The 26576-nt window shown below is 46.5% G+C and overlaps 1 protein-coding gene across 1 annotated transcript in view; it reads left to right on the top strand.

Annotated features, from left to right (window-relative positions):
• Positions 1–4918: 4918 nt before the first annotated feature.
• The window catches only part of LOC119973732 (host cell factor 1-like), a 116181-nt gene continuing 94523 nt past the window's right edge, over positions 4919–26576 (top strand). The window contains exon 1 of the mRNA XM_038812140.1: positions 4919–5108. Within this exon, the coding sequence (XP_038668068.1) occupies positions 4949–5108 (160 nt within the window). The 5' untranslated portion in view covers positions 4919–4948. The remainder of the gene's footprint in view (positions 5109–26576) is intronic.

Below are 26576 nucleotides of genomic sequence, written 5' to 3'. Positions count from 1 at the left end.
TTTCCGTCTCTATGATACTTGTGACTGCTGATGTAATATTTTATCTAAATCTTTACATCTTTCTCCCTTGTACACTGCTGGGGGAAATCTGAGGGAGGGAAGAGTTAGAGGGAAAACTAGAGCTAGATTCTAGAACATGAAGAGGCACTGTGCCAAACAATCACGATACATGCACCAAGAAATCTTCAGCAGCTGGGCTAGGGTGGCGAAGAGAGAAACAAGTTAGATATCTAACTCCGATAGCTGTCTAGTGACCTTTCCTGGTAAATGTGTGTGAGACTGTCAGATGAGGTATGGCAGCAGATGAACAACCTGCCAGCTCAATGATTCACATATGATGGATGGTCAGTTGAGTGTTGCTGTCTGGAACTATAAGCAGCTAGTCAGTGATGAGGAAGAGATTCCCTCAGCCCTTTGCACCCAGAAAGAATTGGGCTAGAGGGGGGGAAAATTAAATTTAACTTCACAGCTTGCCTGAGAGTTGATTATACAACATTCATTCACTTCAAAATTTAATTCATCCCCATTTGGAGATGTTTTGGTGGAACCAACACGACTGCCACCAGTCAGCCATCACAGATAAATCTGGTCATTTCACATCATTTGCAAATTAATTCCTCTTACTTAAAAAAAAATAAAAAAATATTGGCTTTGAAAGATGTCCTGTGGTGTGATGCAAATATAAACATTTATTTCATATCTATGAAAGAATGAAATAACAGGTTCTGTTTGCTAACTTTACCCCCTCAGCTCAGGTCTCCATTGCCTTATCCAACTGTGATGTCTACTTTCCTCTTGAGAATTCTGTACTCCATGTGTCATGATCTAAAGTCCCCAATCCATATCCTTCACCTGTGCAATTATGTGGAAATAAAGTTACAGCAGTCAGCGCTCTGAGGTGTCCCCAAAACCCTCGTGCCTCTCGCTTCCTACATATCCCACTGTGCACTGAGCCACCCGGTCGCAGGGAGTGATGTTACATTTGCTTCCGAAAGCCCAGAGCAATGAAACAAATCAGCCAGGGATCGGCTCTGTCCCCAGGCTGAAGAGGTCTGATAATTGCAGTCAAATAACTAGGATAACGCATGAACAATTGGAAAACACTGAATGCCCAACACTCAGAGAGGAGCCAAGGGTGCAGGAAAATAAGCAAAACTGTTATTAAAGTTGTTAATATTGTTTGGGACAAACACTTGTAACATCTATTATTACATTGATTCAGTGTTCCTTGAAATATCTTATCCATCTTTAATCAAACTTCAGTCAGATGGATCCCCTGCTAATAGGCTGAACGATGCACAGGCTGATACAATAATATAACTGACAAGATAGTTGAAAAAATGACAGTATTTTGTATGCTGGAAAACTGAAAAATTAACTATTGCACTAAAAGTTGGCACACAAATACCAATGTTGGCAATTAAATATAACAATCCAAGATTAACTAGTTTAAAAATATAATTGATTTTTTTCAATTGCTTTATAATCCTGACTCATTTCCATCTGAAGGTGAACGGTGATTCAGATAACTTCAATGTTTATGCTCCGAATATCAATGCTGGGTGCATTTACCAATTGAACCACCAGAGAGAGCCCTTGGATTATTTTCACTCACCTTGCAGCCTCTGATTAAATTGACAATTCAGTTCCGAAGAGGGAGCATTCTGTGCTGTGAATGCTGCCTTGCAGTAGAATGGAAAAACCTGAATCCATCTGTCATGGCTGGGCCCTCTGATTCAAACCAGTTGTTCTAACGGTTGAGTTTAGTACAGCTGGAATTTTGGAAATGCTTATGTCAAAAGTGTCAATGTTATTTGGTTTGATTATCTGCCAGTTTGTGTGAACTCCAGATGATGCTGAGAGAGGGCCACGGCACAAATTTCTCGTTCTTGTTTTCTAATCCATCTGCAGTCGCATTCCATCTCTTCCTGTCCCTCAACTCCAAGATGATCTTTATTGTCAAATGTAGGCTGACATTAGCACTGCAATGAAATTACTGTGAAATTCCCCTAGTCACCACACTCTGGCGCCTGTTTGGGTACACTGAATTCAGAATGTCCAATTCACCTAACAAGCACGTTTTTCGGGACTTGTAGGAAACCGGAGGAAACCCACACAGACACGGGGAGAACGTGCAGACTCAGCACAGACAGTGACCCAAGCCAGGAATCTAACCTGGTACCCTGGTGCTGTGAAGCAAGTGCTAACCAAATTTTATAATGATTAAGTGTAACAAGAATGTGCCTATGTGGGTTTGTTTTTTCCTCCATTCGCTGTCCTGTCCAATATTTATCCCTCAACGAACATCACAAAAACCATTGAAAAAATCTTGCACCATAGGCCGTGCCTTTATAAACAATGAAATACTTTCTTGAAATATTGGAACTGTAGTAGCCAATTGGACAACAGCAATCTCCCATAGCAACAATGTGACAATGACTGGCTAATCTGTTTTGTGATGTTGACCAGGCATAAATCAGGATTGGGGGGGGGGGGGGGGGAATGGGGGTGGACATCGCCTCTTCTCATCAATATATGGGATCTTGTATGTTCATGCAAGCCGACAGAGGTCACCTTGTTTTAACATCTTGCCTGGGGGGGGGGGGGGGGTGGCACAGAGCACAGTGTTTAGCACTGTTGCTTCACAGCGCCAGCGTTTCATGTTCAATTCCTGGCTGGGGTCACTGTGGAGTCTGCATGTTCCCCGTGTCTGTGGGTTTCCTCCCACAAGTCCAAAAGACGTGTGGTTAGGTGAATTGGACATTCTGAATTCTCCCTCTGTGTACCCGAACAGGAGCTGGAATGTGGCGGCTACAGGCTTTTCACAGTAACTTCATTGCAGTGTTAATGTAAGCCTACTTGTGACAATAAAGATTATATTATTATGAAAAACAGCACCTCTGACAGGGCAGCACTCTGGAGTGTGAATTGAATCTAGCCTTCTGAGGATCACCTGGTCTCCAAACGTTAGCTCTTTTCTCTCCCTACAGATGCTGCCAAACCTGCTGAGATTTTCCAGCATTTTCTCTTTGGTTTCAGATTCCAGCATCCGCATTTGCTTTTATCGAGTGCTACCAACTGGGACGTGAATATTTATCATGTTAGGATCTTACTGTGTGAGCAGGTTACCATGCCCGACAATAGTGACTGCAATTCCGTTTGCGGTTAAGTATTTTGAGACCTGAAGCTGTGTAAGACACTACAGAAATTTAAATCAATTGATATATAATAGAGGGCATTAGAACCATGGATCTCGGTGTTAATCTTGCCCTTAGAGGTGTGGATCATCTTCGATGGTGCATTCATCCAGTTTGCAAGGCTCTACAGAAAGGTTATCATTTTTGTTTTTACAATCTTATCTTTCCCATCAGCATCAGACTTTCCATATGATTTTAAAGAAAAAATAGCGTGCCCATGACAATCCCACTAACTCTCTTTGGGCGGGATTCTCCCGAATCCCCGCGATGGCCCAAAGTCGTTGTAAAAAATGGCGCGAACCACTCTGGCGCCGGGCTGACCGGAAGTTGCGGAATCCTCCGCATTTCCTGGGGCTAGGCTGGCGTGGAGGGTTTGGCACCATGCCAGCCAGCGCTAAAGGGCCAGCACGAATTAACGCATGCGCAGAACCGCCGGCATGTGCGCAGACCAGCCGGCGTATTCTAGCACATGCGCAGGGGGTGTCTTCTGCACCGGCCATGGCGGAGCAGTACAGGAAGTGTCCCCACGGCACAGGACCGCCTGCAGATCGGTGGGGCTGGATCCGCCCCCCCCCCCCTCCCCTCTCCATGAGGACCGCACCAGCCAGGTGCCACCCTGTGGGACCATGTCCATTTCATGCTGGCGGGAATGGCCAGAAACCGACAGCCACTCAGCCCATCGGGGTCTGGAGAATTGCCCCGGGGGGGGGCTGCCAACGGGTACCGAATGGCATGACGTGATCCCCGCCCATAAAACGGCACCAGAGAATACTTTGGTCAGACATTTACTAACATCTCTTCATTGGGAGTGTGACTTGTCTGATACATCCAGGCAAGACTTTGCATTCCATAGGATAAAACAAAATAATAGAAATGAAGATATGAAATATGCTGATACACCCAATAAAAATATTAAATATTCAGTGGTTCCTCCCCCATTGGTGAAATTCACAAGTAACACTTCAATTCATGCTTCAACAGGACCCACGATGAGCTGTCTAAATCATCTGCCTCATTGCAAAAAGAACATTCCTGCTGACAGGATTTGTTTTGCATTCGATAAATTGATGCGCAAACATTGCCTTTTCTTTTTTTTAAATCAGATTTTCACCAAATAAATTGTTAACAGTGGGGCCTTTCTTGTGGCTAAGCCCCTATATAGGTGTCCAATTTCTTGGCCTCTTTTATCAGACAATTAATTTACATTCTGGTCTCTCTCCCTGAGCTCATCCGGGGACTTTGCCCCAGTGGTTAGGTGCCTGCGGATATTGCCTGCGACGGGGACGTTGGTGGATATTTGTCATTTTCGCACCGAAAACCAAATCTACCTCCGGAATAGTCTGAAAGGAGTATTTTTTGACGGATGGAGGGTGAAAAGTGAAAGAACCGTCACTTGTTTCCACCGCCCTCGGGCCGGTCCTGACATCCGGGCATTCCGCCTCGGCGGGCCCCGCCTTCTTTCCGTCGCCCGGGAGCTTTGCCCGAAAAAAATGATCCCGTGAAAGGCGAGCGGACGTCAGTTGTTTGATGCTTAAAACAAGACTAAAAATAAAATGAGCCACGGGGAGAAAAGGCGAAACGTGGGGGGAAGGAACGGAAGGGAAATGTTTCCCTGGGAGGTGGATGGTGCAGGCGCGGGGTTGGGGCAGCCCGGCCGGCGGGGGCCTGCCGAGGAGGGGGGGTCCTCCGCTGACAACATCCGGGCTCCGTTCTTCTTCACCCGCCGCCTTCTCTGGGAAAGCGGCGCCAAGATGGCGGCTCCCATACTCAAATGGAAGCGCGTAACCAACTCGAGCGGCCCGGTGCCCAGGCCTCGCCACGGCCACCGAGCCGTCTCCATCAAAGAGCTGATGGTCGTTTTCGGCGGGGGAAACGAGGGGATCGTGGACGAGTTGCACGTTTATAATTCAGGTGGACTCAGTAGTGATAATAATGCGCCGCCGCGGCAGAGTTTTTTTTTTCAACATCCCCCCCGCCTTCTCCCTGTCCCGGGCGGGGGGGAGGAGCGGCCGCGGCTGGAAGTGGCGAGTGCGCGTGCGCACGCAGGGCCGCTGGAGGGAAGGGGAAGCAGGAAGCAAGATGGAGCCGGGCTGCGGGACCGGCCTCAAGTCAGCCAGCGCCGCCCGGCCGCCCCGCCCCCTCAAAATGGCGGCCGCGCGCGCGCGCACTGGCCAGCCCGGCGGACAATCCCGTGTTGGCGCCAAATCCTCTCAGGCTCAATCTTTCTGTTTTATTTTATCTAAACGTAAAGAATAAAATTCACCCCCGCCCAAATTCAGTCATTTAAAAAAAAAACAGCCGGAGATAAAAGTGGCTCATCTCCCGAATGTCCAGCTAATGTTTAACTCTTTTCTCCCCCCCCCCCCCCCATCAATAAGTTTAAAACGGGAAAATTGTCAGATTAATGGATGATTTGTTTAAAAATTGCTGTATTTTAATGTCGGGGTTGAGGGTGGAAGGGAGGTTTCCGCCGGCTCCCGGCCGCCATCTCAACATGGCGGCGCCCGCCGGCTCCCCCTCTCCCTGTCTGTTCGAGGGCGGGGAGACGTTCCCCAGCCATGGCCGGCCTTCCCTCCCCCAGCCACGGCCGGGCCTCACTCCCCTCGGTTACACCGTGCTGTTTGGGTGCTCGGTACCTCCACAGTCAGCGTTCTGTCTTCTCCCTCTCTGTGTACAAATGGCGCCATTTGTGTCTGGTTGTCAAGGGAAGGAGCTGCAGCAGCTTCATGTCCACGGGGAGCTTTCTCTTTTTTATATATTGTCACACGCAGGCTTGCATTAACACTGCAATGATGTACATATTCCGTGTCCTCTGTACTGGGGGGTGGAAGTGCCAAAAAAATCGCCTGCGCCTATTAAGTTTTATTTAAAATAAACATGACGCAGAGTAAACATCCCAGATATTTATTTTTCCCTCCTCTCCGAATTAAAGTTTCCAGTACTTTCTGATTTAGATTTTTTTTTGTTTCCAGTGAGCTCCAAGGTTGGTCATTGGTTTGGCAGCATTGCCCAGAGCCTATTGAAATATTTTTGATTCTTGACTCGGTTGCTGCAGTCAGTGTATTAATAATCTTTATTAGTGTCACAAGTAGGCTTACATTAATGTTGTCATGAAATTACTGTGAAAAGCCCCTAGTTGCAACACTCCCGGCAGGTAGCACAAGTGGATAGCACTGTGGCTTCACAGCGCCAGAGTCCCAGGTTCGATCCCCTGCTGGGTCACTGTCTGTGCAGAGTCTGCACGTTCTCCCCATGTCTGCATGGGTTTCCTCCGGGTGCTCCGGCTTCCTTCCACCGTCCAAAGACGTGCAGGTTAGGTGGATTGGCCTTGGTGTATCTAAAAAGGTTGGGAGGAGTTGTTGGGTTACGGGGATAGGGTGGAAGTGAGGGCTTAATGTGGGTCGGTGCAGAGTCGATGGGCCAAATGGCCTCCTTCTGCACTGTATGTTCTGTGACTGTTCGGGTACACTGAGGGAGAATTCAGAATTTCCAATCCGCCTATCAAGCACGTCTTTCAGGACTTGTGGGAGGAAACCGGAGCACCCGGAGGAAACCCACGCAGACCCGGGGAGAACGTGCAGACTCCACGCAGACAGTGACCCAAGCCGGGAATCGAACCTGGGACCCTGGAGCTGTGAAGATACAGTGCTAGCCACCGTGTCACGTGCTGCCCCACATGAGAACTAGTCTTACAGTTGCCTGTGGTCTTTTTTTGTTTGGGTACTCTATGCTTTTTCATTCTTTTGTTTCTTTTGCAGCTATTCAATAGTGCCATATCTGGGGTTCATTTTCTCAGTGGTGCAATAAATCACACTTTTCAAACATTACCCGTTTATGTTCTTTACATTTACATTTCTACTAAAGTTGTTGAAAGTAGGGTTTTTTAAAAAAAAATGCAAATTGTATTTAATTCTTCATGGCCCCAGTTTTCTTCTACTTGGCCCTTGCTGGTTTTAAGTTCCCTGTATGTTTGCAGCCTTCCAGTCGCTCGCTCGCCGCCGCCCGGCCACTGTCTGACATTGAACCAAACTGTTTGCAATCTTGTGTTGTCTTTGACCCAGCAAGAGGCAGCACGGTGGCGCAGTGGTTAGCATTGCTGCCTCACGGCGCCGAGGTCCCAGATTCGATCCTGGCTCTCTCACTGTCCGTGTGGAGTTTGCACATTCTCCCCGTGTTTGTGTGGGTTTCGCCCCCACAACCCAAAGATGTGAAGGGTAGGTGGATTGGCCACGCTAAATTGCCGCCTAATTGGGGAAAAGCAAATCTTTGACCCTGATATAATCTTCTGATCATTGCCAGGTTTGGCCATTCTGTCGCATCCAATTTTCACCGCTGCCTCAGCTCATCATCTGCTGAAGATGGTCGAGGCTTGACTATTCCATAGCAGCTTCCCATACTCCACCTTCTTTGAGTTTGAGCACATCCCAAATTCTCGTGCCCATGTATGGACTTGTACTAAGTCCATTCACCCATTACCCCTGTCCTTGATAACATTGACCTGGCAATACCTAGGCTTTTAAAATTCCTGTACTTGTTTTCAAATCCCTAAATGGCCTTACTACTTAACACTTTTCTTCCCGTCCTCCTCCACTCCCATCTCTGTACCCTGTAAGATATCTGCACTCTCTGATTCTGGTCACTTGCACCCTCCCCGCTTTTAAACGCTCCCCTGTTGTCATCTATGTTGTTACCTACCAGAGCCCGCCCTGGAACTCTCTTGCTCTTTAAGATGCTCCTTAACAACCTTTCTGTTTGAACAAACATTTGGTCATCCATACTAATGGATATATAAAAATAACATCATAAATCCTTTGGTGACTCGTATCAACATTTGTTTGATTCTGTAGGGTGCCTTGTGGTGTCAAGGCATTATATAAATTCAAGTTATTGTTTGAAGTGGCTAGACAAGTTGATAAGATCATTGAAAAACCATTGGTTTTATAAATAGAGCTATAGGGTTCAAAAGCAATGACATTATGGTCAACCTTTCTTCTTGGGCAGTCCCTCAGTGTGGAGGATGACCTGCTTCCACTCTGGGAAGGTGGGTTCAGCGGTGACTGAATAGTCCGATCCTCGATTCCCATGTGTCGGTGAGGATTTTGCATTTATTTAGGGGGGCTTTCAGTGTGTCACGCAGCATTTCCTCTGCCCTCCTGGTGATCACTTGTTACTGCAGAGCTCGGAGTGGAGAACTTGTTTTGGGAGTCTTGTGTCGGACATGCAGGCAGGGGTCGAGTGTTACCAGTGCTCGATACTGGGGATTTTGGCTTGGGAGAGGGCGCTCACGTTGGTACGCCTATTCTGCCAGTGGATTTGTAGGATTTTGCGGCGGCAGTATGGGTAAAGAGGTGCCTACTGTACATTGTCCATGTTTCTGATGCATACAGGTGGGCGGGACCATGATTCCTCTGTAGACCATGAGCTTGGTGCTGGATTTGAGGTCTCGGTTTTCGAAAACTCTGCTCCTCAGACATCCGAAGGCTGCACTGGCACATTGGTGTCGATGTTGGATTCCATCATCCATGTCGCCTCGCACCGAGAGGGGGCTTCCGAAGTATGGGAAATGATCCACATTGTCCAAGGGCTCACTGTGGGTCTTGATGGTTGGGGGTCAGTTCTGTGTGGTTGGAGCGGGTTGGTACAGAACTTTGTTTTCCGGATGTTTAGTCTGAGGCCCATTCCCTGATATGCCTTGGTGAATGTGCTGACTGGTTTGTAGCTCAGCCGTTGAATGTGCACACGCAGGCGTTGTCTGCTTACTGTAGCTCTTATGGCAAAAGATTGGGTTGGTTTTGGCTTGAGGGCATCAGAGGTTGGACAGTTTTCCGCTTGTCCAGTAGGTTAGGTCGGGATGGAGTGTTGCTGCGAGGAAGATGGAGAAGAGCGTGGGTGCGATGACTCCAGCCCTGTTTGACTCCGGTTTGCGCGCACATTGGGTCTGTGGTGGTTCCATTTGTGAGGGTCACGACTTGTATCATCGTGGAGCAGGCGGAGGCTGATGACTAATTTCTGTGGGCTGCCGAATTTGAGGAGGATGCTCCACAATCCCTCACAGTTGACAGAATCGAAGGCCTTTGCGAGATCGAAGAAGGCCATGTACAGAGGTTGATACTGCTCCCTGAACTTTTCCTAGATTGTCGCGTGCTGAAGATCATGTCCATTGAGCCCCTTGATGGGTGGAAGCTGCACTGAGACTCGGGGAGGAGCTCTTCAACCATTGGGAGGAGGCGGTTGAGGAGTATTCTCGTGATGACCTTGCCCGTGGCGGAAAATCCCTCTGTAATATCCGCATTTGGAGCTGTCTTCTTTCTAAGATGGTCACTCCTGAATGATTCTTACAGAATCATAGAATTTACAGTGCAGAAGGAGGCCATTCAGCCCATCTAATCTGCACCCGCCCTTGGAAAGATCACCCTACTTAAGTTCCACCCTCTGCCCTTTATCCTCGTATCCCCACCTAACCTTTAGAGCAATTTAGCATAGCCAATCCACCTAACCACATCTTGGGACTGTGGGAGGCAACCGGAGCAAACCCACACGCAGAGAGCGTGCAGACTCCACACAGGGTCCAAGCCGAGAATCGAACCTGGGACCCTGGAGCTGTGAAGCAACTGCGTAGCACTATACTCCGTATGCTTCACCCGATATCTATGTATTTACATTGTGTGTTTATCGTATGTCTATGTTTTTCATGTATGGAAAAATCTGCCTGGACTATATGCAGAACTATACTTTTCACTGTACGTCTGTACACATGAAAATAAATCTAAATAAAGGCATCTCTCAGATCATCCGGCATGCTCTCGTCATTCCAGACACCGGTGATGAGGTGTGGATTCTTGTTAAGAGTGCATCTCTACAACATTTTAGTACTGCGGGGATTCCATCTGCGCCAGAGGCCTTGTTCTTCAGCTGTCATTTGTCCTTTTCAACCTCTCAGCGAACTGGTGTGCTGAGATGGTGGCGAGTAGTGTACTGCAGGATGGTGTCAGGACACTGTGTCGAAGGCTGTGTCTTGATTGAGGAGGTCCTCGAAGTCCTCTCTCCAGCGGGCGTTGACTGCCTCTCTGTCTTTGAGCGCTTCTCCGTTTCTGGCTCTCAGTGGGGTGGGCCCCTGGGTGCTCGGACCGTCAATGGTTTTGATTGTGCTGAAGAAGCCATGCCATTGTGGTTGTCAGCAAGTTGCTGAGTCTCCACGCTTTCCACCCACCATTTGTTCTTTGGGTCGCGGGTTCTTTGTTGCACCTCTGTCTTCAGTTGCCTGTAGACTTGTTTCTTCTCACTCTTGGACAGTTCCGGAATGCTGTGTGGATTTTGGTGGAACCGCCATTCCGGAACGCCTGGTGCGTGTGGTCAAGGAGATCCTGGGTCTCCTGATCGTTCTCGTCGAACCAGTCTTGGTGTTTCATGGTCGAGAGCCTCCTCGCAGGTGCTGACTATGGTGGCTATTAGGGTGGACCAGGCGCTGTGGGCGTTCTGCAGCTCTGGCTTGTTGGTTGTCACCAGGTTAGCTGTGAGGTGCCAGCAGAGTAGCTCTTTCTTCTCTGCGTCTTTTGAGTCCAACGGCATTGAATCTCTTGTGGATCTCTTGCAGCAGAGTTTCTTATGCCTGTGTCGGGTTGGGACCAGAGTGATGGGGATGGTAGAACGGATTAATCAGTGTTCAGTCCAGCAATCGTCTGTTCCGGTCGTGGTGCGGGCGATGCTGGCTTCTTTTGCCGTCCCTTGCCCGGATGATACAGTCTATTAGGTGCCAGTGCTTGGAACGGGGTGTTGCCATGAGGATTTCTCCTTCTCCCTCTGGCGGAACAGGGTGTTTGCGATGACCATGTTAAGTAATGGGTTAAGAGACATTGCAATTAGTTGTCTCATTTATGTTAAGTGTTCAATGATTGTCTCATTTACGTTAAGTGTTCAATGATTGACACTGATATATAAAGGGCTTCCTCTGGATCAGGTGATGTGTAGAGTCTTGTGCAGAGTCTGTTGGGAGAAATAAAGGTGTGTTGGTGAAAAGGGAACAGGACTTTTGTCTCTTCATACCACAGCTTGGAGTACGTTTAACAACCACGTCATGTTCTAAACATTTTGTCAGGAAGAGGACTCAGTTGGCGTTTGTTTTCCCCGTGCCTTCCCTGTCGAACATGCAGTTCCAAAGGTTTGCGTCTTTCCCGACCTAGCATTGAAGTCGCCGAGGACAATCAGCTTGTCTCTCTTTGAGATGCAGGACAGCGTTTGGTCGAGGCTGGAGTAGAATACCTCTTTCGTCTCATCCCTTGCATCTAAGGTTGGAGCATAGGCACTGACGGCTGTGATGTGCTGTTTCTGGGCCAGGGTGAACCGTAGGGTCATGAACCTTTCGCTCGTCGCGCAGAGATGTCCGTTGAGGTCAACCTTTTAAAAAAAAATATATATATATATTTTTTTTTTTTTTTTAAATCACTTGTTCAGTTATTGTATTGTATTCAATTCTGCCCACCACACCTTTGGAAGGGAACCAAGGATTTAGAGAGAGTGTAGAAGCAACGTGTTAGAATATCAGAAGTGAGGGACTTCAGTTTCATCGAGAGACCAGAGAAACTGGATTTGTTCTCTTTAGAGCAGAGAAAGGTGAAGAAAGATTTGATCGAGATTTTCAAAAAAAGTCGACTGAGGAGAAACTGTGGTTATCAGCACCTGCCACTGGAAACCAATTTAAGATGATTGGCAAGGGAATCAGAGGCAACATATGGGGAAGAAATATTTACACAGCAAATTGTTGTGATCTAGAACATGTTTCCATGCAATGGTGTTGGAAGCAGATTCATTCAGAAAGGAATTGCATAAATACTTGGAGAGATACTTACTGCACTGTGGAAGAGCTGATGTGTAGCGAGACAAGTTAGGTATCTCTTTGATAGAGACAGCATGATGGGTTGAATGACCAGCTTCTGTGCGGTGAGATTCTATGATCAAGGGAGGAATGGCTCCGCACTCGGGACGATGGTACATTTTGAAGCTGATAATGTAACTTGCCTGACAGCAAAGCTGATGAGAGCAGCAGTGATGCACTCCCACCGATCTGTGCTGCTACACGTAATTTGTGTGTCTTTGTTGACGATGCCTTTTGGAATTTAAAGCAGTTGGTTTCTAGATCTATATTTAAATTTTCAGGGGTGCTTAACACAAATTTGAAATCCGTACTCAATTGTTCCATTGTATGGAAGACCACTCGTTTGTTTTTCGTTTTCTTGCACTTTCTGTGAATAACAACCTCATGGAAATATAAACTGAACTCTGAGCAAAGGGTTCTGCTGCTAATTTTTATGCCCCTTCACTGATTATAAATTCCTAGGCCTACATCTATAATGGGATTTACCTGTACACATCTCCATGCTTTGATTGCATTACCTGGCTGCATAGTGTTTTTGTGACCTACCTGGAAATATCTTCCCAGAGGCCCTTGGTGCCTTTTGAGAACTGGTTAATGGACAGAAAACAGTAGGTTTAAATAAGCTATTTTCAGGTTGGCTGGTTGTGACTAGTGGGGTTTGGCAAGGATCAGTGTTTGGACCCCAACTATTCACGTCCATTAATGATTTGAATGTGAGGATTAAGGGTAATATTTCCAAGTTTGCAGATTACACAACTGAGTGGTTTCACTTGAGTAGGACGCAAAGACGCTTCAAGGGCACTTCGAGCTGAAACAAGCAGGCAAAAATTTGGTAGGTGGCATACAATATGGAGAAATATGAGGTTATCTACTTTGGTCGGAAGAACAGGGAGACGGGGTATTTCTTAAATGGTGAGAGTCTGAACTTCAACGGTATTTGTGTCCTTGTGTCACTGAAAGTAAACATGCAGGTGCAGCAAGCCAATATAGAAACATAGAAAATAGAAGCAGGAGGAGGCCATTCGACCCTTCGAGGCTGCTCCGCCATTTATTATGATCATGGCTGATCATCAACTTCAATACCCCGATCCCGCCTTCCACCCCCATATCTCCACCCCATATCTCTTGATCCCTTGAGCCCCAAGACCTATATCTGTGTGCGCCAGTCATGTATTTGTGTCACCTCAAGAAGCCAGACTGAATCGGAATGACCGGTTTCTTCAGCCAAACGTTATCAGTAAAAAGCTTGGGGGTTTTGCAGCAACCCTGCTTGTCTGGTGCTGAGTCACGGATTTAGTGAATTCAGGTTCAGAAAATGCTGTAATAGGGTTTGCATTCACTATCTTGCGCAGGTGGCTGGGGGAAGGGTTGTATAGGTGAAGGAGTGAGGGTAATTTTTGCTGCAGTCTCTGTTGACACACTTGGGTGAACGATGCCTGTGCAGTTGTAAGTGTTGGAGCTTTCAGTTGAGGGATCACAACTCATCCAAAAATGAAATCCCATCAAGCTTTTAACCTGTAGTCTTTCTGTCAATCCTCTTGCAGCATCCAATTAATTCAAGAGATTTTACCCCACAGCCCTTTTGGGAAGAATTTCTTGACGTCCGACCTAAGTGAATCATTTGTTTGAACTGATGCAGTGGTGTTAATCAGAGATGAAAATATTATCAGACAGCATTGAATCAGTGAAATGGTCACTGTACTGACATACAAATTAGAGAAGCTTGCAACACAGGAGGCCATTTGACCTATCTTGTCTGTGCTGGCTCTTTTTGAAAGAGCAGTCATGCTTATTGTCCTTGACCCTGGTTTCCCCACATCCTTTGGTAGCTGTCTAGCTCCCATTTAAAATTAGTTATGAAATCAGCGTCGACTCTTTTTCAAATAGAGCATTCAGATCGTCGTAGCTCTCAGTTTGAAATAAAAAATCTCATATGTCTCCTCTAGATCCTATGCCACTGGTTTTAAATCTATGACTCCTGATTAACTGCTTTTTCACAGCAATGTGACAGATTCAAGGTGCAGCACCTTAACCACAAACAATCGGTACAAGGTATTTATGTAATTCAATATGTTAACATTTGGGTCAGGCTTGCACCTCATTTAAAAAAAAATGTTTTCTGGACTAATTAGTCTGCCAATCTCAAATGATGTCCTGACAAGGGAGGGCATGTGTGTGCACTTGTAAAAGCCCAGTAATGCAAATCTTCCACGCTCTGGTAAACAAAAGAAAAGTGCACTTTAGGGGTACAATATAATTTTTAAATTCCTTTACTGACTAGGCTAGCATTTAATGCCCATTCCTAATTTTCCTTGCAAAGATTTTAAAAAAAAATTTAACATACCCAATTCATGTTTTACAATTATGGGGCAATTTAGCATGGCCAATCTACCTACACTGGACATCTTTGGGTTGTGGGGGCGAAACCCACGCAAAGAGGGTGAGAATGTGCAAACTCCACACGGACAGTGACCCAGAGCTGGGATCGAACCTGGGACCTCGGCGCCGTGAGGCAGCAGTGCTAACCACTGCGCCACCCTGCCGCCCTTCCTTGCAAAGATGATCGATCATGAGGCACCTTCTTGAACTGCGACAGTCCATGTGGTTTAGATAAACCCACAGTGCTGTTACAGAGGATAGTTCAGGATTTTGACCCAGCGGCAATGAAAGAACAGCAATATATTTCCAAGTCAGGATGGTGGAGATTGGCCTTGATTTGAAAGGGGATGATATATTAAAATAAATAGGGAAATCTTGCTACAACTGTACAGGGTATTGGTTAGACCGCATTAGAGATTGAGAGGTGATCTTATTGAAAAATGGTATGAGGTAAGGTTGACAGGGTAGGTGCTAAGATTTTCCCTCTTTTGGGGGAATCTACAACCAATGGTCACAGTTTAAAATAAGGTGTCTCCAATTTAAGATGGCGATATGGAGGAATTTATTCTTTCAGAGGGTCTACCTCTTTAGAATTCTCTTCCCCAGGAAGCTGTGGAGGTTGGGTCATTGAATATATTCAAAGCTGAGCGAGAGAATTTTTTGATAAGGGAGTCAAATGTTATTGGGGGTGGGTTAGGCAGGAGGTTGAAACACAATCAGATCAGCCATGGTATTATCGAATGCCAGAGCAGACTCGATGGACCGATGTCCTGCTCCTATCTCTTATTCTTACACTGACTTGTAGAATGTGGACATGCTTTAGGGGTAAGCAGGTGAGTTATACGCTGCAGAATTTGCAGCCTTTGGTCTGTTTTTGTCATCCGTTTTGTTATCTGTTGGTATCAGTTTCTGATTGATATTAGTCCCCTGGGATGTTGATATTGGGTCACTACCTGGAGGAACTCCTGCAGTAATTCCTTGGGACTGAGATGATTGACTGCAATAACCACAACCTTTGTGCAAGATATGACTCCAACCAGGGGTGAGCTTTTCCCCTGATTCTCATTGACTTCAATTTTGCTTAAATGCTGCCTCGATGTCGAGGGCAGTCAACTTCATTTCACCTCTGGAAGTCAGCTCTTTGTCCATGTTTGGACCAAGGCTGGAAAGGTGTCTGGAGGCGAGTGGCTCTGGCGGAACCCAAACTGATCATCAGTGAGCGGGTTATTGCTGAGTAAGTGCTGCTTGAGCACTCTTGCTGCCACCTTTTTATTGTTTTGTAGTTGATCAAAGTAAACCATTGGAACTATAATTGGCTGAATTGAATTTTTCCTGCTTTTTTGTGGGCAGGACATATCTGGACCATTTCCCATTGACAGATAGATGCTAGTGTTGTAGCTGTACTGGAACAGCTTGGCGAGGGAGATGGCTAGTTCTCGAGCACGTGTTCTCATTACTATAGCAGGGTTCTGGTCAGAGCCCCATAGCTTTCTTTGGAGCTTGTGTTCAGCTGATCTTGATACCATGTGAGGTGATCCGGATTAGCTGAAGACTGGCCTTTTATTATGCTGGGCTTGTCAAGAGGAGCCTGAAGATGCCTTTAGCACTGATGAAAGTTCACCATCATTGAGGGTGGGGGTGAGGGTCGGGGTATTTGTGGAACGTTTTCCTGTCATTTAATTGTTCACCGCCATTCATAACAGTTTGCAGCAGGACTGCAGAACTTTGATCTGATCCGTTGAATCTGCGTACTTCCAGCAAATATAAGGGAGGCGGGTTCTTATACTGCATGCAGAAGACACACGAGACTGTTTATACTGTATCAACTTATTTATAAGTTTATTACATAACTGTTTAACACACAATACACTTTAAAGTGGCTTCTGGTGGCGGCTATGAAGGAGTAGGTTGCACATTTGGTGGCTCCCGCTCGGGCCGGACCTTTTCCCCCGATATATATTTTTTAAAATCGGACTTGATTTGGCAAATTGATGGTAGAGGCAATTGTGGAGTGGATTTCTACATCAGTGCGTGGAGAGGTGGACGAGAAGTGCTCGCAAAGGAAGAAATAGACAAACAGAGAAGGCTTGGGCTGAAGTTGCGGATGACCGGAGTCCTGGCTTGTCGACGTAGCAGCTGATGCAGTTTACTCAGGAGGGCTTCGCCACGCAGATGCAGCAATGCTTGTACCCGATTTAAAGAATTGATTGCACGTCTGGAAATTAGATTGGATGCCCAAGGTCGGGCAATCCAGAAAGTAGAGAAGGCACTGGCCGAGCAGGAGGAACATCAAACTGCGGTGGAGTTGGAGGTGGGGATGCTGAGAGACCAGTTCTGCTGACGGGAGAGGGATTTTTGCTGTGGGGCAGAAAGGAGGTCGGGGGCAGAATATGTGTGTCCGAGCGGTGGGACAGAAAGGAGGTCGGGGGCAGAGGCAGTCTCGGGGCGGGCCGGCGGATGCGTGGGGCGCGGGCTGGAGACTGGCCCAAGAAAGGTGATGGCTGATCGGCGAGGGGGGGGGACGCGGTGAGCCCCTTGACTAGGCTGATCACATGGAATATGAGGGCTAAATGGGCCATTTAAGAGGGCACGCATGTTCGCGCATTTGAGAGGACTGAAGGCGGACATGGTAATGCTACAGGAGATGCACCTTAGAGTATCTGATCAGATTAAGGAAGGGATGGGTCGGACAGGTTTCTCACGTGGGGCTGGACCCGAAGACTAGAGGGGTCACGATCCTGATTAATAAGCGAGAAGTATTTGAGGTGGGAAGAATAGTTGCGGATGTGGGATGTTGGTACATTATGGTCAGTGGGAAACTGGAGGGGTTGCAGGTGGTACTAGTAAATGTGTACGCGCCAAATTGGGATGATGTGGAATTTATAAAGAGGATGCTGGGAAAGATCCCGGACCTGGATTCGCATAAGTTGGTTATGGGAGGGGACCTTAACACAGTTATTGACCATGGGTTAGACCGGTCGCGCTAAGGACAGGCAGGGTGCCAGCAATGGCAATGGAGCTAAAGGAGTTTACGGAGCAGATGGGGGGGTGGACCCATGGAGATTTGGGCAGTCGAGAGTGAAGGAGTTCTCCTTCTACTCACATGTGCATAAAGTGTACTCCCGGATTGATTTTTAAAATTTTGAATAGGGCTCTACTGATGGGGGTGGTGGACACGAGGTATTCGGCAATCACAATCTCTGAATGTGCCCCGTACTGGGTTGACCTACAGGTTAGCAGGATTTATTATTCAGGATTTTGACCCCTCGATTAGCCAGCGCCCGCATTTGGACACTCAGCAGGGGTGAATACGGCGTTCAAGGAGTTTTACAGTAGGCTATATGGGGTGAAATCCCCAGCGGGGCCGGAGGTGGACGGGGGGGTTGGTGGAAGGGCTGGGGGCCCCGATCGGGTTGGAAGAGATAGCAGAGGGTCTGAAGGCCATGCAGTCGGGTAAAGCCCCGGGGCCAGACGGGTACCCAGTGGAGTTTTATAAAACGTTCTCTGGGATATTGGGGCCGGTGTTGATGAGGACATTCAATGGCAAGGGTGCATGGGGTGCTTCCCCCGAAGATGCCATAGGCCACAATCTCATTGATCCTGAAGCGTCACAAGGACCCGGAGCTACATGGGTCCTACAGGCCAATATCCGTATTGAATGTGGATGCCAAACTGCTGGCCAAAAGCTTGTCCTCTAGGATTGAAGACTGTGTTCGGGCGTGATTGGGGAGGACCAGATGGGGTTCATTAAGGGTAGGCCGTTGGTGGCCAATGTAAGAAGGTTGTTAAATGTGATCATGATGCCCCCAGAAGGTAGGGAGGTGGAGGTAGTGGTTGCAATGGACGCAGAGAAGGCTTTTGATCAGGTAGAATGGGAATATCTGTGGGAGGTGCTGGGACAGTTCGGATTTGGGTGGGGCTTTATTGACTGGGTCAGGTTGTTGTATCAGGCTCCTGTCGTGAGCGTACAGACGAATAGGACAACATCGGGCTATTTCAGGCTGCATCGGGGGATGAGATAGGGATGCCCCCTCTCCCCACGTTGTTTGCAATTGTGCTGAGAGCCTCAAGGGGCTGATTTGGGGGGGGGGAACACAAAAGTCTCGCTTCACGCAGACAACCTGCTCCTGTATTTATCGGACCCACTGGAGGGGATGGAAGAAATTATGACGATTCTGGGGGAATTTGGCCGGTTTTCGGGGTATAAACTAAATATGGGGAAAAGTGAGGTGTTCGTGGTCCAGGCAAGGGGGCAGGAGATGCGGTTGGGAGAACTGCCGTTTAGGGTGGTAGGGGGAAACTTTTGGTACTTGGGTATCCAGGTGGCACGGAAATGGGAACGGCTACACAAGTTAAATTTGGCCCGATTAGTAGACCAAATGAAGGACGATTTTCGGAGGTGGGACGTGCTCCCGTTGTCACCAGCTCGGAGGGTGCAGACAGTGAAAATGACGGTCCTCCCGAGATTCCTGTTTGTGTTTCAGTGTCTTCGCATCTTTATTCTACGGTCCTATTTTAAACGAGTCAATAAGGTAATCACTGGCTTTGTATGGGCGGGTAAGACCCCGCGAGTAAAAAAGGGGATGCTTGAGCAGAGCCGGGGGGAGGGCGGGCTGGCCTGCCGAACTTTAGCAATTATTATTGGGCGGCGAATATAGCCATGATCAGTAAGTGGGTGATCGGGGGAGGATTTGTGTGGGAGTGTTTTGAGGTGGCTTCATACAAGGGCACCAGTTTGGGGATGTTGGTAACGGCGCCTCTGCCATTCCTGCTGGCATGGTATTCCACCAGCCCTGTGATGGTGGCGGCCCTGAGGGGCTGGGGGCAATGGCGGATGTGTGGGGGCAGAGGGAGCATCGATGTGGTCTCCAATCTGTAATAATCACCGGTTCGCCCCGGGAAGGATGGATGGAGGGTTTTGGAGATGGCAGAGAGCAGGGATTGAGAGGATGGGCGATATGTTTATAGAGGGGAGCTTTTCTAGCCTGAGGGAGCTGGAGGAGAAATTTGGATTGGCGAGGGGAAATGAATTTAGGTACCTGCAGGCGCAGGACTTCCTACGCAGGCAGGTCTCAACCTTCCCGCTCCAACCACCAAGGGGGATACAGGACAGGGTAGTTTCTAGAGTGTGGGTGGGAGAAGAGAGGGTTTCTGACATTTACAAGGAACTCATGGGGCCAGAGGAGACGCAGACCGAGGAGTTGAAACGCAAGTGGGAAGAGGAGTTAGGAGGAGAGATAGAGGATGGTCTCTGGGCGGACGCGTTGAGTAGAGTCAACACGTCCACAACATGTGCCAGGCTTAGCCTGATACAATTTAAGGTCGTGCACCGGGCCCACATGACAGTGGCCCGGATGAGCAGGTTCTTTGGGGTAGAAGGCAGGTGTGCAAAATGTGCGTGAGGACCAGCGAACCATGTCCATATGTTCTGGGCATGCCCGAAGCTCGGGGGATTCTGGCAGGGGTTTGCGGACGTCATGTTCACGGTGTTAAAAACAAGGGTGGCACCGAGTCCAGCGGTGTCGATTTTCGGTGTGTCGGAAGATCCGGGAATCCAGGAGGAGAAAGAGGCAGACGTTCTGGCCTTTGCTTCCCTGGTAGACCGGACACGGATACTATTAGCCTGGAGGGACTCAAAGCCCCCGACGACAGAGGCCTGGTTAACTGACATGGCTAGCTTTCTCTGTCTGGAGAAAATTAGTCTTACAACACCAGGTTAAAGTCCAACAGGTTTGTTTCAAACACTAGCTTTCGAAGCACTGCTCCTTCCTCAGGTGAATGAAGAGGTAGGTTCCAGAAACATATATATATATATATATATACAAACCTGTTGGACTTTAACCTGGTGTTGTAAGACTTGCTGTGCTCACCCCAGTCCAACGCCGGCATTTCCACATCATGGAGAAAATCAAGTTCGCCTTGAGAGGGTCAATGTTAGGGTTCGCCCAGAGGTGGCAACCGTTCGTTGACTTCTTTGTGGAAAATTAACCGTCAGCAGGGGGCCTGGGGGTTAGATTAGTTTAGAGTAGGGGTTAGTAAAGGTGGGACCTGTAAGGAAGGGAGACGGCTTTTGCACTATGTTTATAAATTCATGTACATTGTTTATTTTGTTGTTGTAAAACCATAAATACCTCAATAAAATGTTTAGTTTAAAAAAAATACACTTTAAAGTGGATCAGTACGTCGCAACATTAATGGCTATAAAAACCTAAGGAAACATCATCTTAATTCTAATGCAGAATCCAGTTGAAATATAAAAATACAATGCCACAGCTCATATCAGTGTTAGAATACCCCAAAGATGTGCAGGTTAGGTGGATTGGCCACGCTAAATTGCCTCTTAATTGGAAAAATAAATAATTGGGTGCTCTAAATTTATTTTTAAAAAAGAATCCCCATCAGTATTCAAAGTAATGTTTTGCCTGAATTCCCGAGTGAATCAGTTGTTGGGCAGTTGGATACAAAAGTTGTTTACAATATCCAACTCCACGACAACCGGAGAAACTTTGAGGAGGTGCTGCTAGTACCCTACAATAATAATAACCTTTTATCGTCACAAGTATGAAGTTACTGTGAAAAGCCCCTTGTCGCCATTCCTGCTTTTCTGAAAGGAAACTGGAACAGTTATACCCTAGTAAACCAGATTACATAATTCTTTAGTAGAGATGGGTGTTGTCTCTTTGACTAACTCCTCTTAGATGTGTGCTTATTATTCGCTATTATTGAATTGTCAAAATGATTTTTATCATAATGATCACATGCCGTGATCCAGATATATGATCATTTTCTTAAATATGTTCTTAATATCTTTCCTGTTCAGCCCCAACTTTTTAAAATATCTATTTGTTGGATTTTCCATTTTATTTACAAAAATCCACCTCCAACAAACAAAAGTAGAAAGATAGCTGTAGGTATCAATGTACCACGCAAAACAATAGGAATTACATAATTAGGAACAAAACTCCGGATGAATCATTGACAAAATATCCAACATCTTCCTTCCACGGATAAATGACCTGTCTGCACCCAAACAGGATACAGGCAACATTATGGACCTACGTCTCACCCATAGCTACAAAACAAAATGATAAAGAAAACAATACCCCCAAAACCCCAGTGCTACAGTGTAATTTGAACCTAAATTTCAACTTTTCTCCAGATCCACAGTCAGGTCAGGCAGTCACCCTACTTCGTCAGTAAGTGTGTAGAAGACTGCGTGCCAAAGAAGGTAGTACGTGAGGTCCCCAACCCGCAACCACGGTTTAACCGGGCAATTCACTCCCTACTGAAGGCCAGGTCGGAGGCGTTCAAGTCAGACGACCCTGACCTATCAAGAAATCTAGGTACCAGCTCCGCAAAACCATCGGGGACACCAAGCGACAATACCAGTTAATACCAGCTAGAGTCACAGACTAACAACGTGGACTCTTCGTCAGTTGTGGCAAAGCTTAAACAAAACAGGCTACAAAGCAGAGCAGAATCTCCGACAACAGCGCATCCTTCCCCGATGAATTTAGCATTCTATGGTCGTTTCGGGCAGGAACCCGACAAACTGCTCCAACAGGACACACCCCTACCTGCCGTCACAGCCTCCAAAGTCGATAGGCCATCTTGAAAGAGAACCCTCGGAAAGCAAGGGGTCCTGGTCATGCACTCAGATCCTGCGCAGACCAACTGGCACCTGTGTTTCTGGACATCTTCAACCTGTTTCAAATAGATCATCATACCGGTGCTGAAGAAGAACCAGACAATGTGCCTCAACGATTACTATTCTGTGACCTTGCCATCTATCATTGTGTTTTGAGAGGTTGGTTATGAGGCACATCAGCTCCATACTCCCAGAATGCCTTGATCCACTGCAGTTCGCATACCGCCACAACCAGTCCACAGCAGGGGCCATCTCCCTGGCCCTACACTCATTCCTGGAGCATCTGAGCATCAAGAACTCCTATATCAGACTCCTGTTCATTGACTACAGCTCTGCCTTCAACACCATAATCACCATATCAAAACTCCAAAACTTAGGACTTGGGTCCTCCCTCTGCAACTGGATCCTTTACATTTATCCAGTTAACGGGCAATTTAGCGAGGCCAATCCACCTACTCTGCACACCTTTGGGTTGTGAGGGTGGGACCCACGCTGACACGGGGGGAGAGCAGACCCCACTCGGACAAACCCCACTCGGACAAACCCCACTTGGACAGCGTTTCATATGGTCTTCAGCAAATGTGAAGATATCCTTCATCGTATATCTGGAAGATTTGCTCAAAACTACTTGGAGCAACTCGCCCAAGCATTTGGCCAATTCATGCTGAAATGTTCCACAAAAAGAAGATATAATATAGATAGTGTTGCAGCACTTTATCATGGCAATCTAGACCCACCACGGCAATCAGTATTCGTTCAGCTTATGTACTCAGCAACACTCTCAATTGAGTTCAGTTTTGTTGGCACCATGTATACTCAAATAGCTGGCGTTGCCACCTCTCTAGACCCAGCTCTCGCAAGCATCTTTGCTGGGTTCCATCAGGAACATGTCTTCAGTGGAGTGACACCTAACCTACCTCATGCATATTACTGAATGAAATGTTTGCTGTGTTTAAATCTGTACCAGTATGCAATAATGTCCTTGCATGACTTTAATGGGCTCCATCTGTGGTGATATGCACACACCAATCACCACATCCCATTTCCTTTGGAAATGTGAATGTTTAACAAATATAACTGTGCTTTACAGTCGGCAATAGGGTCAATATACAAGAACACACCGAGTAGGAAGCATCGCTTCAAAAGGCTGAAAGAGTTGGTGACTCAAAGACCAGCCAGAAAACAGGTGTTTCAAAAGATAAAACGAGATCACGTATTCAGTCAAGGTTCAGGAGACCAACAAGAACATAGAACAGTACAGCACAGAACAGGCCCTTCAGCCCTCGATGTTGTGCCGAGCAATGATCACCCTACTCAAATCCACGTATCCACCCTATACCCGTAACCCAACAACTCCTCCCCCTCCCCCTCCCTCTCCCCCTCCCCCCAGTTGGTACTAAGTTGTACCAGAGGACAGTCGCATTAGATGTAGTTCCAGGAGAATTCACTTATTCGTTACCATTTGTATTATACTTTGTTCGTTATTGTTCCACATGTTCATTTTGTTAAGAAACTATCTTACTAGTCAAAGAACTAGATGTTCTGTGTGCATCTTTACCACGGCCACAACGCAGAACATAACACCATCCTCCACTCAAATTCACCTTTTTTGAAAAGGAGCAGTCACCTAAACTACCTTTCCTTGACGTACTCATTAAGACATCCTCCATTGGGTTCACTACCACTGTTTATTGCCAACCTGCCTCCACTGGTGAATGCACGGGTTGTGATACTTCTAGTTCCACATACTGCAAGATTGGCCTTATTGGCAACCTTGTAAATAGGGCCATTTGCTCACCATGTAAGCTTGATGCTGAAGTAGGGCATCAAAGACAACCTGCAGGATAATGGTGACAGGTCATGAGTTTATGTGACATACAGTGCTAATTGAACAGGCCTATAGCTGTCATTTCTGGCCTTGAAAGTACTTAACCTACCTCAGACTAGCCTGGAATGCCAAGGTATCTAAAGATGTGAGCAGCAGATGAAACTAACTACTTCACGCTGCTACTATACAGTTGCAACACGAGTGGTATTCACCACTAACCAGATGCTGCCATCTAACTGAAAAGACTTTCTATCACGTACATAAACAATATGGTACATGAACATCAGTGCCAGTGTGATGCACTGGCAGATCATATCAAACAGCATGTCCTTCCCTTCTGCCCCTCACAACAGACCAGTTACAGACCATATCCAACCAGCTTGTGCTTGCAAAATTCAAAACATTAGATGTGATCCTGTGATTGGACATTTGGTAAATAATCCTAAACGTGATAAAAAGATACGCTGACAACCAATTATCAATTGGGCTTGCAGTGTGGCTTGTACTGAAGCTGCATATACACAAATAAGGCCCTGTTTTGTTTTTTTGCAGAAAGAAAAAACGTGTACACACATTACGCCAGTTTCAACTAGACAGAATAACTGACAGCCATTCACAGGTTTAATCCACAGGGCAATGCATTGACTAATCAAGTCGAGCTGCCTGGTTTAAGATTTCAAACAATGTTTGGCAGTTAACTGTCAGTCACCATTAACTGGTCGATTGTCTGTTGCAACACCTCGACCAACCAATCAACTGTCTCCTTGTACAGTACAAAGTTGTTGATTCTTCTGCCATTGGTATTCTTCTGAATGTCTTGTCGAGTGCACAACGAAAAATTTATATTTTTCAGCAGTACTCCAGTTCATACTCAAATAACTAATTGAGCAATTGTTATTTAAGCTGTATCATTGTTGCCTTAGTATCAGAATATTGTGAGCTTGGGCCTCACTAGACTTGAGCATGCAATCTAAACTGACATTCCTTTCCTGTTTTCTGTGTGCACAGTCACTCGTGAAGAATAATAGATTCAGTCTGCTGACCCCAGGGTGAATAAATGGCTGCCCTGGTGTGGCGAGAATGATGCCTGCACGTTACTATTTATTTATTTGGCAGATTCTTGGGCAGATCTAGGCAGATCCTTTCAGCCTCCAGGACTGCTGAACTAAGATAGACAGCTTCTTGTAAAGATTGCTAAAGGATATTCCCAGTTTCAGCTCATGCCTGACCTTGGTAGCTGTACTCAATCCTGTCTCTTCAAACTGATTTTGTTTTGTTTTTTAAAATGTCAAAAGAACCATGGTGAGATTGTTTCCTTTTTATTCTGCTTTTTGTTCAATGACGATGGAATAAGCTTGAAACACTGAATGCACTATCGCTATAATTTAGCCGATAACTCCATTATCATGGTGTGACCCAACTGCCGAGGAGGTAGAAGGTGAATCTGGATTAGAAGTGGTTGTGCTTTATCTAGCAATTCCTATGTATTTATCAAAAGATACATTCTATGCAAGCTATATTTGAACATGGATTTACATATTGCAACTTGTACTTCTATTTTCCCATAGAGCATACAATGCAGATGGAGACCATTCGGCCCATCGAGTCTGCAACGACCCACTTAAGCCCTCGCTTCCACCCTATTCCCGTAACCCAATAACCCCACCTAACCTTTTTTGGACATTAAGGGCAATTTATCATGGCCAATCCACCTAACCTGCACGTCTTTGGACTGTGGGAGGAAACCGGAGCACCCGGAGGAAACCCACGCAGACACTGGGAGAGCGTGCAGACTCTGCACAGACAGTGACCCAGTGGGGAATCGAACCTGGGACCCTGGCGCTGTGACGCCACAGTGCTAGCCATCTTCACCTGTTTGTGTCTTTAATGTTTTCTTGCAGTTGATTGGATTGGATTTGTTTATTGTCGCATGTATCGAGGTACAGTGAAAGTGTTGCTCTGCGTGCACTCTGATAGATCATTCCGTACATGAGAAGACGATACATAACAGGGCAACATAAAATACACATTGTAAATACATAGGCACAGGCATCGGGTGAAGCATGCAGGAGTGTAGTACTACTCAGTTGAGAAGAAGATGTGTGAAGAGATCCAATCAGTCCATAATGTGATTTACGTGGATCTATGATATTGGCTAAGAATTGATTGTTCTTTGGTCAATGTGACCTAATTTCACCAAATCATCGGTCTGCATATTCCTGTTCCTGTGTTTAAAAATCTATATTTTTGATTTGAAATATTATTCAGATCACCATTATTCCAACACTAACCGTGTTTGCACCAGTCAAAGCCAAGGCTTCTCTTTCAAACTTTTGGGAGTGCCATTAGAAGCCGTGAAAATTAATGATGAACCTGGTGCCCAATGGTTTGTTTTATTTCCTGAGGAGGTTAAGTGTTCTTTTAGAAGTTTATTCCTACTAATGCCACTGTTCTTGGTTTTTACAGAAAGGGTCTTTTCCAAGAAATAATGAATGAGATCTCTAACTGCGCCACGGGTACCTGCTGTTTGCCACTTGCTAGCATGTGTAATTGAAAGGGATGTCACCGGAGAATAAAAACTGGGAGAAGTGGGTGTTGGTTCGATCGGTTTGGGAAGTTTTTCTGATTTTTTTTTTTCCCAGCTGGATGGGT

This window comes from Scyliorhinus canicula, chromosome 11 (assembly GCF_902713615.1).
Source record: "Scyliorhinus canicula chromosome 11, sScyCan1.1, whole genome shotgun sequence".
NCBI classification, from domain to species: domain Eukaryota; kingdom Metazoa; phylum Chordata; class Chondrichthyes; order Carcharhiniformes; family Scyliorhinidae; genus Scyliorhinus; species Scyliorhinus canicula.
This window is presented reverse-complemented; position numbering and strand designations above follow the sequence as displayed.